This window comes from Naegleria gruberi (genome assembly GCF_000004985.1).
Source record: "Naegleria gruberi genomic scaffold NAEGRscaffold_4, whole genome shotgun sequence".
In the NCBI taxonomy this organism is placed as follows: domain Eukaryota; phylum Heterolobosea; class Eutetramitea; order Acrasida; family Naegleriidae; genus Naegleria; species Naegleria gruberi.
The window spans coordinates 3320-19476 of record NW_003163323.1 but is presented as its reverse complement, the minus strand read 5'-3'; the positions used below and the strand labels follow the sequence as shown (position 1 = coordinate 19476).

The window sequence follows — 16157 nt, the reverse complement described above, 5'->3', positions numbered from 1 at the left end:
ATTGCACCCACAACCAACAACCAAAGTGGAAGAATCTTCACATGTAGATCTTGCCTCTGTATTGTTAGAACATGTATATCCCATAGGACCAATCTTTTTAAAGATTATATCAAAAACTGAATTTGAATAAATTGCGTCTAATAAATCTTGAGAGGCAATATCAGATATTTGATCAGATATACCTTGAGATTGATAGATACTACCCATCATCATGTCTATAAAGTAACCCATCACGTATCCTTCGAATGTGAAATAATTTGCTTTTGGGTAATTTGAAAATTCAGCAAATTGAGTGTAAAATCTTGTGGAAAATGAGTATTGATCATGAGTTTGGGAGATGTAGTTGGGTGAATACATGGATTTGGTAATTAATAACTTGTTTGATGAAATGTAAGAGCTGACAATTGACATTAGTTCAGAATCTGATTTACCAGAAACGAAACTACTAATCAAGGGAGATGTTTCATTTCTAAGGGAGGAACAGCTCATCACTGCACTTTCAAAATCAATGGTAGCAGACTCTACAGGAATTCCAAACAAGATATTATTAGTAAAACTATTTGCCTTGTGTGTGACAGATGTCAATTTAACAATTTCAGCTGAATGAACGTCATTTGCCAAAATAAATATAGCCACATCTTCCTTCTCCTTCAAAAATGACTCAAAATGATCTGTTTGATCTGATATTGACTTGAAAATATCTATAGCTCTCAATTGACCTATTGTAATCGATTCAATTCTACAAAAGTTTACAATCTCATCCAAAGCTCCTTTCCAATACTCTGAATCTTGATAAACAATTGCAATTTGACCAAATCTACTCTTTGCATAATTAATAAAAGCAATTCCTTGATCCAACAACGAAGGACCAATGTTTACAAACATTTGTGAAAAAGGTTTCCTCATTCGAATACTTCCTGTCAGAGAATCAATGAGTGGAATATTGTTATTCGAAAGGATTTTGGAGATTTGATCTATTTTGTCATTAGTGCTAAGTGTAGATTCGTCGAATTTAATGATGGAACCAACGAGAGCGAAAATCTTATTCTTTTGGATGAGAGCTGTCAACTTGTCCGAAAAAGTTTTGCCACTTGAGGTTAAACTGTAATACTCGGTGAGTAAGTGGATTTTCTTGGTCTTGACACTTTGGTAAGACTGTTTTGAGGATAAATAACTTAGATAGGTAGTCAATCCTCTGGCATAATCATCCATGTCAATTGTCGAAACTTCACTCAGCAATTCAATCTTATTTTGCAATGAATTTTCATCCTTTTTGTATGGAATTAATCTTCCAAGTAAGATTGGTCTATCTATCTTACTGTGAATGACAGAAGTTCTTGTTGAAACATAGCTGTGTAGTCCACAATTTGAAGAATGATCTCTCGTGGCAATCTCTGAAACTCCACTATTCGAAAGCCCATAAATATAACTCATTCTCATTCCCAAATTACATGGACTTGTGGAAGACTCTGAAAATGCACCAAAAGTAGTCTGGAAATTGATAAATGTCTTTACCTTATAAATAGTTTCGATTAAATTTTGACTTGTTGGTTCATTTCCAAGATTTTCCATAATTGTACTGATGAAACTTCCTATAAAGAAACCTTCCAACACTTTGGTATTGTATAAATTTGAAAGATCTGGAGAGTAGAGCTCCATAGCTGCCTTAAACTTTTCAATGGAAATGTGAGCTGTTCCATTTATGGATGGAACATGTGACACGTACATTAGTTTGACATTATCCAACTTGGGAGATGAAATCCAAGGTAATATTTCAACCTCTACATTTTCTTTAAAGAATGAATTGATCATAAATATGGTCAATTCATTTCTAAACTTTGGTTCTGTTGAAAAAGTTTGTTGAATGGAAGAAATGATTGATCCAATATTATTTACATTTGAAGGGAATGCAAAGATGATGATTTGAGGATTAGCTCCATTCAAAGATAGATCGCTGATGATTGTATCAGTTGAAATAAAAGTTTCGTTTTGAATACACGATTCTGAATCAAGTTTTAAATCTAAACTTGACAATATTTCGTTAAGAATCGAATAAGCTGCCATCGAATCTTGATTCCTACTATAAACAATGGATATTCTTGTTCTACCTAGAGTGTTAATTGAGTAATCCACAATAGTTCCTAATTGTTCTAAAATGGAACTATGAACGTGAATAATATTTTGGAAGAAACTTGATCTGAAATCCATCGAATTAATAGTAGAAGCAGTTCCCACCAATGCAATACCATTCAGTTGAGATGAATTGTCTGTCATTGCTTTCGACAACATGTCAACATTCAAATTAGTTGAAGAATATCCTAATAATCCAAGAGCATGATGAATCTCTACAAATTCCTTCGTATTCTTCAACATTTCACTTGTTCCTGAATGATACATTGTTAAGAGTTCTAATTTTTGTTGATTTGACGTCAATCCTTGATTGTGAAGAGCGAATGCAGCCAGAATTCCTTTTCTTAACATGAGTTCTTCAGTGAAATCACCTGATGCTGTATTAATTGATTGGCCAAATAAAAGAGGTTTCTTTACAAGAACTGGATCTGAAATGCAATAGCTTCCAGATTTGTAATTATACCAAGAAAATAAATCACCAAATACAGAAAAGGAAACTGAGGAGTTTTTGATGTCGATAGAGCTCTTGTACACAACTTTCATTCCTTGATTACAATTGAAAGAAGAACATGCGCTGCTATTGCTGGCCGAAGTTTGACTTGGTAATACGAAACCATTAGAATAAGGTAAATTCATATCGATCAGATTGACTGAGTCACACCATCTATAAGGTCCCAATTGCATTCCATCAAAATTGAAAACCCCTCCAGATGCATCTCCTATTGAAGAATCTGCAATTGTAACATCAGCTCTACTTCCTCCAAAATAGGAAGTCGCTAAAAAGTTTGATCTGGTCAAATTTCCAGACATTTTCTGTAGCACACTGTTTACAAATCTTCCTACAATGTATCCTTCCAGTTCTATGAAAGAGGGAACAAAATCTGAAAGATTAGCCGAAGGATTATTCGAAAGTATGTATGATTTTCTTGCCTTTTGATAGGATCTCACAATAGGATAACTCAAATTAAATGGTGAAGGAACCACTTGTGTAATGACCACATTGTCTGTATAATAACTTGAGCCAAACTTGTTTGAAATTGGGGCGCTTGACTGCAATTCACTTACCAAAGCAGAAGAACCAACAAAACTAACAGTCAGGATGATTATTTCCTGAGCATTTTCATATCCATTATTATTTCCATTCGTTGCAAATGCCATGTTCTTTACCATTTTGATATATTTAGCCAGAGGAGCATAAGTTCCAATGCAAACTATTGCTGAAGGTGAACCTTTACCAATTTCAGCAAATGCATCTTCTACTTGAAGAGTGTTTCTTGGATAGCTACCTATGGAGCGAATTGGTATTTTGAGATAATCGACCAAAGCTCGTTTAATTCCATTCAAACCAGCTTGACCGAAACTATCAGCTTGATACATGACACTAATCTTTCTAATGAGCTTGACATTTATCAGCCAGTCGACCATAGCAGCTGTTTCATCATCGTAGGAAGCTCTCACATTAATAACATTCGGGTAGAATGGTGTTCTCAGCCAACCAACCCCAGTAAAAGGCCCAATCAAAGGAAAGGAATTCGAAACGACATCTCCAAATACAGCCTGAGTTGTTGGTGTTCCCACAAATCCCAACAATCCAAACAATTTCACATTCTTCATCTGTTCTCTGTATTGGGAATTCTGTGAAAAATAGGATTCATAATTAAGGGAAGTATTCGGTGGTGTTATATTGTATAGGAAAAAGTCGGTATTCTGTTTAGTATTGGTTGGTTCGTAGGCATCATCAAAAGTTAATAGTTTTAATTTCTTAGAGCCCCAAATGCCTCCTATTGAATTGGCTTCATGAAAGGCAGCCAATATTCCATCCCTCATTTCAATGCCCAATCTTTTATATACATGTGTGCAAGCAGTTAAAAATTATTAATGATGTTGTAATATATATTAAGGAAGTGAACAGTTCATTTGCAAGCGTTGAAACAGATCAATAATATATAAAAATTAATTATCAATGATGGTGATGAAAATACTCACCTCTTATTCGATCCAGAAAGAGGACAAGATTGTGCAAACCAAATTTCCCTCTCATCATTCCACTGCACCGAGTCAAGTTGTGGATTTTTCGGCGAAATATTGATAATACCACTCGTACTACTCGAGAGAACCACTAATAAGAACCTGTCACTACTACTACTCAATAATATTATTGTTGTTGTTGCTAGTATAATGATTTTAATAAGGGTGAATAAGAATTTCATATGATTAATCCGAAGATGATAAAGTGCTTGATAATTATGCTGATGCTGCGACAATTTTTGGACGGGTTCTTTCATTCTTTTTAGTGTTTTCAAATCTCCAAACTAGGTGGTTCTTTTGTATAATCGTCGACCTTTTAATTTTATAATTAATTTATATGGAACCTTATTAAGAGCAAGTACGTACAATTCAAAATGTAGTGGACAATATCTATAAACAAAATATCCCGAAATTAAGAAGATAATTGCTGGTCCAAATCATCAAAAAGACGACATTTTCAAGTTTATGGTGATTAGTAGTAAATTATTGCCAATAATGAGGAAAATTAGAATATTGGAGATTAACATTTAAGGTTGAAATATTCCTATATTCATTCTCGTCAGCACGGATAATTTAAAATTTTTTATTAAGGTGGTGGTAGAGTTCACCTTTTCGTACACAAATTGCTTTTAAAAAGATACCTCTCAGCCTGGGCTTTTTACAGAAAATCATCACGTATGAAAAATACATTTTGGGTGAATGTGAAGCGTCGATGGTTTAGTGGTAGAATACGGCGTTGCCATCGCCGTGACCCGGGTTCAATTGTATGTTTGAATGTTCCATATATAGTAAACCGTCTCCCGTTACCCAATTTCATTTTTATTATTTTTATTTTTTTAACAAATTGTATTGCGTCCACCCAACTGCACCACACAGCATTCCCAAAAAGGAAAAGCGACTCCCGGTATCAAATAATACTGTTATTGTTGTTGTTTTTGTTGTTCTTTATTGAATAGTACCCTTCTATATATGGTGAATCGATTCACGGGTACCCTACTTCAACACATGTACACATTGTTTCATTATTCAATATTGTAAACTATTTAAATATTAAATATAATATTCCAAAAAAGGAAGTTCAATTCCCGGTCGACGCATCCAGATTCAACTTTTTGACTTTTTGCCAAGATATTGAACAGTTTAGGAAATTTCCCAATATTTTTAATATAAATTCAATCTGTCTTTTAATACAACCATTTAAATAGAAAAAAACCAATAGATATCAAACATCATATTTGTTATAACAGATTTTCACATGAGTTGTCAAGGTATTAAAAACAAGGTGAACACAAATGAACAAGATCAAAATTCTATCAATACCGTTGATATGATGACATACTTCAATAGAAACTTTAGTTTGCTTGTCATGTTTGGCATGTCACTAACAAATGTCATAAATTATTTGAACTCATATTTTTTGAGTTACAAGCCTTTTAAAGAAGTATGGTCTCTTGAAAGTTGGGGAAAGATGAAAAAATATTCGAAAGCAGACGATTCGTTATAATTTAACAAACAAAAAATATGGCAAGCAATTGTTTGAGCATCTTGGTTGTATTTTCTTGGTTGTTGGTGTTGTTGGTGCACAGCCATGTGGAGTCAACTGCCACCACCTTCACATTCTCTAAAGAAGGACAATTATTGGTTTCGAATAGAGAAGAAATTCGTAAACTAAAGGATAACAATATTGTTGCAAGATTTGAATGTGGAGAGGCATGTAAAATATCAGAGTTGGTGGATGGAAGCGGGGAGAATCAACATGTGCTTTATCTTCACAACAAGACACAAATTCGTTCGCTTAGTTTATTTGGAGATTCGTCAATTCTTGTAGAGGAAAGTGTAGAAACAATTCAGAGTTTTTTTATGACTGAATATGATGAAATTATTTACTCGACTGGAAATCACATCAAGAAACGTTTACTTTCAGGATACAAAGTCATTCTCGCTGGAAGCAAATATGAATGTCAGGACGAAACTAATGATGACGAATGTATTCGACCTGGACATGTGGCTCAAGACGCAATGAGTGAAACCATTTATTTCTACGATTACAGAACAAATTTGATTAGAAAGATTGAAGATGGTACTATTCGTGATGTGAAAGGAAGTAAGTTTCGAATAATTGTATTATTACTGAACTTTGTAAACAGCTTTTGGTTATTTTACATTTGACATCAAACATGGAATAATTTATTGTTCTGATGGAACTTTTATTAAGAGAATTCAACCAGATTTGACTTTTGATATTATTGGTGGGAGATTGAACAAGTATCACGATGAATCGCCAGACGAAACTCTTGCTAAACATGCCTTCCTAGATGTTATGAAGTTGAGAGTTTCTCCAGTTTGGGGCGAAGAAGAAATTTTCTACATTTCACGAACTGGTTCTCTTCGTATGGTCGATTCGAATAACAAATTGAAAACTATCATGGACGATTCAGACGAAATACAACATTCCAAACCAAGTACCACTCACAAACGAGAACTCTTCAAACTCTACGAAGAAATCATTGACAATAATTCCACAAACAATAACTCAACCAACTCAACTATGGACATTGATTATTATCCTAATGTGAACATTACTGGAATTATTTCACCAGATGGAAGTGGTATTAAGTTTATTGCCTATTATGGAAGATCAGATGTGTACACTCATCAGTTATTCTTTTCTGATGATTCTGGTTATGATTTGACAGGTTGTATGAATTATCATGAAGAGAAATCTATCAAATTGACACTTTTAGAAAAGAATGACACTGAGCTGACACAATCGTATACATCTAATTATATTCCTTTGAGTACACTGTTGGAAAGTTCGTCAGTGAGAAAGACAACCTTTGGAAATTATTGGAAACTTGACATTTCGCTGTCAGCTCAATATGTTGATCAAGATGGTCATTTTCATGGTGATTTGTGTTATAACTATATATACAATGCGACTGTGAGTGTTAACTTGTGGATGATCACTCAAAGTATTTCACAATCTTTGACTGTTGACAATCAAAACTTTGATTTCTCAGTCTATCCAAATAATTTCCAAGTTTCATTCGATTCCAATCTAAAAGTCAATGTTGATTTATATCTGGAGAGCCATTTTGAGATTAGCAGTTTAATTTACACAAATTCCACAAGTTCTATTGTGCAGAGTTTCTCTGTGAATTCTTTCGAACATTTTTTTGATAGAAACTTTTACAATTATTCGAAATATTCACTTGAAGGAAGTTTTAATAGTTATGATATTGCCGGTGCTTATCAGTTTAAGCTTTCTTTCTATGATTACAATTCAGAATCATTAGAAACTTCATTCCAGTTTAGTTTGAGTATGTTACTGAGCGATGATGTTCCTCAAACTATCTCTAATCAATGTACACATGGTGGATTGGCCTTGACATCTACCAAATGTTTCTGTCAAGCTGGTTATTATGGAGACGTATGTCAATCCTTCAATTGTTATGGAAATTCCTCAGTGTCAGATGTTGTTTGTTCTGGGCATGGTCAATGTTCAGCTCCTGATGTTTGTTCTTGTATTCCTATTTACGGAGGTTCAGTTTGTCAAAATATTTTAATCTACCATGTTTCAGCAGCCTTATCATCTACCTTAATTGTCAAGGGTGATTCACAAGTTGTGACAGCTACTGTCACTGCCACAGAATATCCAATTCAAAACTTAATGTTTACATTAATATGTTTGAATTGTGAGTTGGTAACTACATTCCAAAGTACTGATTCCTTCTCATTGGACTTTTCAAATGTCAATACTGGTAGCTATTATTTTACACTTTATGGTACAACAATTGACACTTCCATCAAATCTCAATTGTTTGACTTTGTAGTACAGGTTACCTCCCAAACATTCAGAGCAGTTCAATCTCTAGAATCCTATGGAATACCAACTTATTACCTACACACCTCCAAACAAGTTCAATTATCAGCAATTATTTCCAATATTACATTATCTGATTATTCTCAAGTTTCAGATTTCAATTGTCTCTATCAAGATTGTTCATTCAGTTATAGTTACTCAATCAAATTGAGAAGTTTATCAAGCACTCAATTATTGAAATCTTCAAATGGAATGTTGAACGGAAATGGAAATCAATTTGGAATTTTATTGTCACCTCCATTGTCACTGAGCACTGTTGTGAGTTTAGAGTCATTGGATATTACAAAAATTACGGTTGATTTGAATTTCAGAAATGGTTTACAAAATTTCTTTACATTTATTGAGATTCCTGTTTTGAGTTTACCTAAAATACCAGATGTCATCACTATTGAACCATCTACAGGTGTTGCTATTGCCACAAGATTCAATATTTCATCAAGTGGTTGGATTGCTGATTTCCAATTACAACCACTTTCGTTTGCTTATGGTTTCTTCCATCCTACTTTACAAAAATCTATTAGAATTACACAATTCACGACGGTTAGTGATATAACCTTTCCGCTTCCATTCGTAACCAACGATTCTCTTCCAATTATTGCATTTGTCCAAGATGTTAATGGAAATCTTCAAGAATACTCAATTGGAAGTGTCATTGTAACTTCTTATCCTAATTCGACTGCAGATTTAATGAATTCAACATGTTACGAGTTGAAGAATGTTCTCTTGTATGATCAGTCAATTGAGATTACTCCAGAAGTTATTTTACAAAAAGTCATTGCTATTGAGATTAGTCAAGAAAATGCCGAAACTGCTCTTTCAGCTTTGAATGTTCTAACTAAGGAAACTGAGAAGGTTACCACTGAGATTGTAACAGAAGTCACCAAGAAAGTTGATACTTACATGGAAAACGTTGTTGACACTTACACAGTTGAGCTGAATACTTATGGTTATGTTAAATCAAAGGTTTCTACCGAAGTCTTGACAAGTACTTTGCAAGTTTTGTCGAATATCATTAGTACAGACAATACCTCAACTAACACTTCAACAACTGATTCAAGTTCTTCACCTTCCACGCCAGCTGTCACTGTTCAAGAAACTGTCGAGCAAACATTGACAACTTTTAATACTCTAGTTATGAAAGGACAAGTTCCAACTGTATTAAGCTCCACTGGATCAACATCTTCTGATGATTCGAATAAGAATAACACGAGTACCTCCGCAACTACTACTGAAACTCAAGTTACCATTCCAAGTGAAACATATTCAAGTCCAGCAATTGTCACAACTGTTGCTACGATTGTGTTACAGACCACTACAGCTCCATCCAATTCTTCTCAGACATCTGCCAGTCAGACTAATCCAGATTCCACACCTGTCAGTACTCCAGTTGTGAAAAATATTTTGGAAAGTGGATTTAACAGTAGTGTTGTACTGAATATTGCAAGTATTGCCAAGTCAACTGGAGGTACAAATGCTGTCATTGGATTGTCATCTGTCACCTATGCCAAGAATGTAGATGCTAATGGAAACAAGACAGCATCCTCAATTATTGATTTTAAATATTATCAAAACTATAATTTGACAAAACTTTCTGATTTAGCAGATCCTATCGTTCTTAATTTGGCAATTTCCAAAGAAGAATTTACCAAGTTTACTAACGAAACTGAAATTGTTTGTAAATTTTGGGACGAAACCTGTAAAAATTGGAAGACTAAGGGAATGTTATTCATTGGATTGACTGCTAATCAAGTCAACTGTAGCTCCAATCACACAACAAAATTTTCCACATTTATCGAATACAAACAAACTAATGTTACAGGAACTAATGACAAATCAAGTCCAACCATTGCACAAGCTGTGGAAATCTCCAAACTGTACTATGCTGAGATTGCATTTGGTGTGGTGTTTACATTACTTTCTGGTTTCGTATTGGTCATGTTGATTATTTTCAGAAATAAGCAACCAGTTTCGTCCAGATTAATTACACCTTATTTGGGAATGATTGCTTTACTGACAGAAAGTATTTTGATTTCCATAGTTCAGAGATCTGTCCTAATTGACTATTTATTCCAAACAAATACCAATATTTGGGAAGAAGAACAAAATTCTGCGAATATTGTTGGTAACGTTACAATGATCATTGTAAACACTTTGAATTTGACAGCAATTCTTTCCTATGTGATTCAAGTTGTGAGATTTGAATTACTCAAACTTTTATATGGAAAAATCTCAACACACAAACCGAAAGGTTCAGTAAGATTCAGATTTTTGAAGGTTTTGACATCTGCTCGTGTATTCATGTCAATAATCATTTCATTTGCAATTTTGAATATTTTGTATTGGACTTTGTGGGTAATTTTAGTGAGAACCAATGTCATTCCTGCACAAACCTATACATATATTGTGTCCATTTCATACACTGTCATTATCTTCCTTTTTAGTATCATTATTTCACTTGTGGCAATTATTGACATTTCAGTTTCTTATTATAGAAAGAGAAGTAGAGGAGGTTTCAGAAATTTGGAATCGATGGGATCAACCGATTTGAATTCATTAAGAAAGAAGACCACAATTAGAATTTCGAATATTAAGGGAAAGGTCAGCAGAGCTGGAGTTCAAGTTTTCTCATTAGATTCTCCACTATTCTTTAGAACTGAAATGGCTATTTATTTGGTTTACTTTGCCTTGCTAATTGTTCAACAATCTCTTGGGTTGACCAGTAATGAATATAGATTTAAGGGAACTACTGTTTATGATACAGCACTCAAATATGATGTTGCTGTATTTATTATGGAAGTTTTGTATCAATTCTGTTATGTTTTGGTATTTGGTGGTTTCTCCTTACTCATCCTTCTCAAATTATACATTCAAAAGAAGGTCAACTTGGACAAGATTGGAAATATTTCCAAGTTGTCAATATTCTTGCAAGATCAAGATGCACGTCAAGTATTTGAAAAATTCTGTCAATCAGAATTCTCAACTGAAAATATTTATCTCTATGACTATCTATTGAATAATGAACTATTCACAAGTGGAAGATATTTGGATGGAATTTCAGACTTTTTGAAAAATATTCATGATTTATTCATGGTTTCGAATGCTGTTTGTGAAGTGAATGTGCCATCAACGACCAGAAAGAAATTCATACTCTTGTACAAGCAAGTGAATGTTGAAAATAAGGATTTGGAAATGATGGATTCGTCTGAGGGAGGATTGAGAAAGCAAATTGCTGATTGTTTCAATGATTTGCAAGCACAGATTGAATTGAATATGGAAGATACATTCTCAAGATTTATAACTTCCCAATTATATGATGACTTTTTGAAACAGAAGGATTTAAAGGTTAACTTTGCAAAACAAATGAGAGTTGACTTGGAATAAACTAACTGATTCACAAGTAAAATATCACTTTTGTTAATATATTTGGATCCACTCTATGCGAGATGAGGTTTGGTTAGGATTCAGAGTTGATTTGTTTGGGTTATTTAAGAGATTTCTTAGTGAAGATTTATATCATTGATTATAATTCTTATCATCTATTAATAATGTAAATTTGATATTTTCATTTCTTGTATTGATAGATATATAAAGGTCAGTACTGTAGCTGGAAAGATTTTTCCTCTGGTCTTTCCAGGAAAGAGTTTCGCTGAAAAATGTTTTATGGCAATTCCAGTAAACAATATTGATTCATCCTTATTTGAGTTGGTTTATTACCATAATGGCAAAAGTGACTGTATGTGAAGAATCCACCTTAATTTGTAATTTTTTGTTCTGAAGCAGCAAACCAATGATGGAAAATATTGGGTTGGATGTAATTGTCACAGGGTTGGGATATTAATCTGCGCTCTTAAAACATCATTATTTATAAGACTTCATATACATCAATATATATCATTAGATAGGAAATGTTCACGGCTACATGCTGATATATAATTTTAATATTGGTTGCTATCAAATAATGGAGATAATCAACTCGTTTTACCTCGATATTTCTGTGTTTTTTGTTCTCTTGGGCTTGCTAGATACGCAACCATTTGGCAAAAGGTGAAAAATCGCATAGGTTCAACTTAATTCTCTACAAAATGACGTTGGGACATTTGCATTTAATTCAGTAATTGTTGAGTATTTTGTATTTGAATTGGTGTTAAACTTGTTAATTTTCTGTTGCTTAATAGCTGTGTTGAACATAATATTTATTAATATTATTTAGAAGGTGGAAGTGGTAATGCTTCTCACTCCACAAGTTATTTGCTTGTTGGCAGTGCTAATAGCCATGGATTTAAAGCCATTATTTTGATAATCGCATTAATCAACTCCATTTTTAACCCTTTAAAATATTACGATTATCAAAATACAACGCCAAATTACTCTGCTTCCAACACTTTTCCGATGTATGAATCTATTTATCAAGATCATCAGGATAATCTTCAATGATACTGAATTTAAGTAGATGGTGGAGGTACCATCTCTTGTTCATCAAGTTGAATCTTCCATCATTTGGTGAGGGAGCAACTTCTCCCTTTCATATTGTTTAATAAATTATTGTTATTATCATATAATGATACAATTCTTGTTGTTGTTTGTTGTTAATTGTTGTTCTTAATAGAAGCTGACAATTCCCCCTTAATGGTCATACAACCACTGGGTTCTTCATATAAAGCATTTCTAGAAATTAAAGCTATAGCACTGTTGGTTCGGTGGTTGTATGTTGGAGCGTCAATTAAGGGACGAGTGATCGATTCAAGGTGATTTTACTAACTTATTCATTATTACCACCTTATTTTTTTAGATCTTCCTTAATACTTGACAATTTTAAAAGATATTGATACCACATATATAATACTACATATAAACAACTCTATGTCAATTTCAATTGATTTAGCCAAGTATTCATTGATATAGAGTATGATCTGTGACATGATGTATTGACAACTTTACAAATATTGATTTAAACAATATAGTTATTTAGAAGAGTCTTATTAATTTGTAATAAATATACTATTTTTCAATTTTCAATTGTTGACTTGATGTACTTAATTGACTTGTCTATTCTAAGGTACTTAGGTGACTTGAAGATACTGAGCCATCAATTTGAAACTTTCTCAGATTGTACTCCTCATCAAGAGGAGTGTATTCATATTTGATACTAGTATGATATTTTGTAAACTGACTGAGATGGAGTGTAATCTCTTTTTTGAAATGTGATATTTTGAAAGATTGTTATTATTATCATATTGAATTCAATTCTAAAACTATGAAATTGATACCAGATGTAAAATAGTGTGACTAAACGTATTGGGTAAAGTTACAGAATGATTGGAATAACTTTCACTGAGATGGAGTGTTCACTAGGATATATATAATGTTGATATCTGTTGAAGGGATTCACCGGCTTTTTTAACGGGATCCCTCATAATTTGACAGGATCCTCCATTTTACTTCCAAGCGCGCTTGAAAACCGTTACATTAAAAATTTAACAAATTCTAATTTACAGGTTAATTTCCACTCTTCAACAAACAACATCAACAAAAAAATAGGCAACGTGTTACGGGCAATACCACATCTCCTCTAGCAAGGTCCTTTCTCTTCATCATGCCCCACCACACTACCAGATAAGACTTGCAAGCAATACAGGAAGCTATCTTCCGTTCACATGGTTGTTGCCACTTCTGCTCTCATCACAGTTCTCTTTGAATGACCTGTTATGGTTCTCATGGAGGAGGAAGACATTCCCATTGGTGAATATTGTGTTCCTGAACATACAACTACAACCAATATTGTTTTGGTTGTAGAAACAATAATAAAACTTAAATTTTTTAAATATTTGTTGTTGGACTTTATTTGCTTATTTGGTACTCAGTCCGAAACAACCTTCCATTTCAGTTCCACTTCAACTGAGTTGAGTTTGAAAAATAGCTCAACTTTAACCCTGCATATCTTTGTCCAGACAATAAATATCAACAAACCAATGATTGTGGTTATATTTCAAGATGTTTTGAGTACATATCTCGATATTTGGAGCTTGGCATATACTGGTTCTGGTTTTATTGGATTTTGAAATTTTCATATATGTTTTCACTCAATTGAGGTTTTCAATCGACCTACTACACATAAACTGCTGAAAACAATTCTGATGATAGTTAACATACAGGCGCACACCATATAAGTTAAATTATGATGAATCACTAAGTAACTATTCTGTTGTGGGTCATCAAAGTTGGGATCCCGTTAAAAAAGCGGAGGGAGTTTGTGTACAGATATTGAACATTTACTGATTAATTTTATGAAAATAGTTTGAAATGTTTCTTAACTATTGTAGATGTATTTAATTGATATATAGACTATGTGATATCAATTCTAGACTTGTTATATGTAAAATGAGTGATTTGGAGTATAATCTATGATATCATGTCAAATATCTAGAGTGTTAGGATCCCATGTCAACCCCTATTTATTAAGCTTTTCTCCTTAAATACATTAACAATATATATCACAAATGATGTCAAAAGATGGTGATGGTAATGGGGCACAATATACGGCTGATGTGAAATTGTTAAATATTTATATATATCAAGTTATGATGGTGGCTAGTGGCAATAAAATCACTTGATCAAAATTATTTTTGCCGGTTGATCAAACCGAAAAACGCGCGGAAAAGTTAAAAATAGATTCAAGTTGATGTGAAAATGGCTCAGAATCGAAAGGATTAACAAAGCTTACTACTATATTGGAAGTGAAAGTGCCATTTGGCACTCACTTCCATCAACTTTATCATAGAAATCACTCTTGAAACATGAATTGTACTATAATGTGTGAGTAACATACTGTTGTTGGAATTGATCAATAACTCTATGAAATGACTGAGATGGAACGTAAACCTTCTTCTAAGGTAAGTTAGTGGAATTTAAGATACTGAGCCATGAATGTGAAACTTTCTCAGATTGTTCTCCTCATCTAGGGAAGTGTATTCATATTTGATACTTGTATGATATTTTGAAAAATGAATGAGATGGAGTATATTCTATATGTTGAAATATGACAATTTGACAGATTGTTATTATTATCATATTGAATTCGATTCTAAAACACTAAAAATGATACCAGTTGTATATCAGTGTGACTAAACGTACATGGTAAAGTTACACGATAATAGGATGTACTTTCATTGAGATAGAGTGTACACTTGGATATAATCACTCTTGACATTGAACATTTACTGATTGACTGAATGTAAGTTTCATGAATTGTTTCAATACGTATATGGATGTATATAAATGATGTATATAATGTGTGTTATCAATTCTAGACTAATTTCATATAAAATAAGTGAGTTGGAGCATAATCTTTGATTTTATGTCAAAGTTCTATAGTAAAATGATAGAGTTGACAACTCAATATCTACTGAACCAATATTCATGAAATTGATATCATATGCTAATTAGAGTGTCTACATATCATGGTATTAATTTCAGTGAAAATGGAGTTGTTTCTATATCTTTCAGATTTGCAGCCATGCCATTGAAATATCACCATGTACTATCTACTGGATGCATTTCTTGAAATGAAATTATATAATTTGAAGAAAGTCCACTTTATTTGAGATGTGGAACACGATATTATCATTTATTTTGAGATTGGTAATTTTTCCTATAGTATCATCCTTAATTGTCTTAATTGACCAAAAGAGGTAACGGAGAGATTTCAAATCATAAAATAAATGATATTTTCGAGATTTACTATCGATTTCCAATCGATTGATATGTATTTTGTTGATTGAGGATGTAGTTCTCTATTTGAAGATTTCCTCCTTAACTTTCCAAGTCAACCTTGATAAGTCACCCTTTACCTTAGTGAATGATGGAATATTTACCAAAATGTCTAAAAACTGAATTATATACATTATTTGAGATGTGGAACATGATTATATGATTTAATTTGAGATTGGCAACTTGGCTGATTCACTTGTTCATTTGAGGGAGAGTTGACTTCCAAGTATATATTAGAGATATTTCCAATTAGAATAAATGATATTTTCGATGACTACTCATCATTTGCAACATTTTCATATGTGTTTTATTGACTGGAGTGATGTTTTTGATATCTTGATTTTCACCT

At 33.0% G+C, this 16157-nt stretch overlaps 1 protein-coding gene and 1 pseudogene across 2 annotated transcripts; both read left to right on the top strand.

Annotated features, from left to right (window-relative positions):
• The first annotated feature begins 4864 nt into the window (after positions 1-4864).
• NAEGRDRAFT_t63 lies at positions 4865-4935 on the top strand (annotated as a pseudogene). Its single transcript has one exon. The product of its transcript is annotated as a tRNA-OTHER (tRNA).
• Positions 4936-5679: 744 nt separating this feature from the next.
• On the top strand, positions 5680-11422 carry NAEGRDRAFT_62535 (uncharacterized protein; the record flags this gene model as incomplete). Its single annotated transcript, XM_002681983.1, has 2 exons — positions 5680-6262; positions 6306-11422. The coding sequence occupies 2 exons, from the start codon at positions 5680-5682 to the stop codon at positions 11420-11422; spliced, it is 5700 nt and encodes a 1899-aa protein (XP_002682029.1).
• Between the last annotated feature and the right edge of the window lie 4735 nt (positions 11423-16157).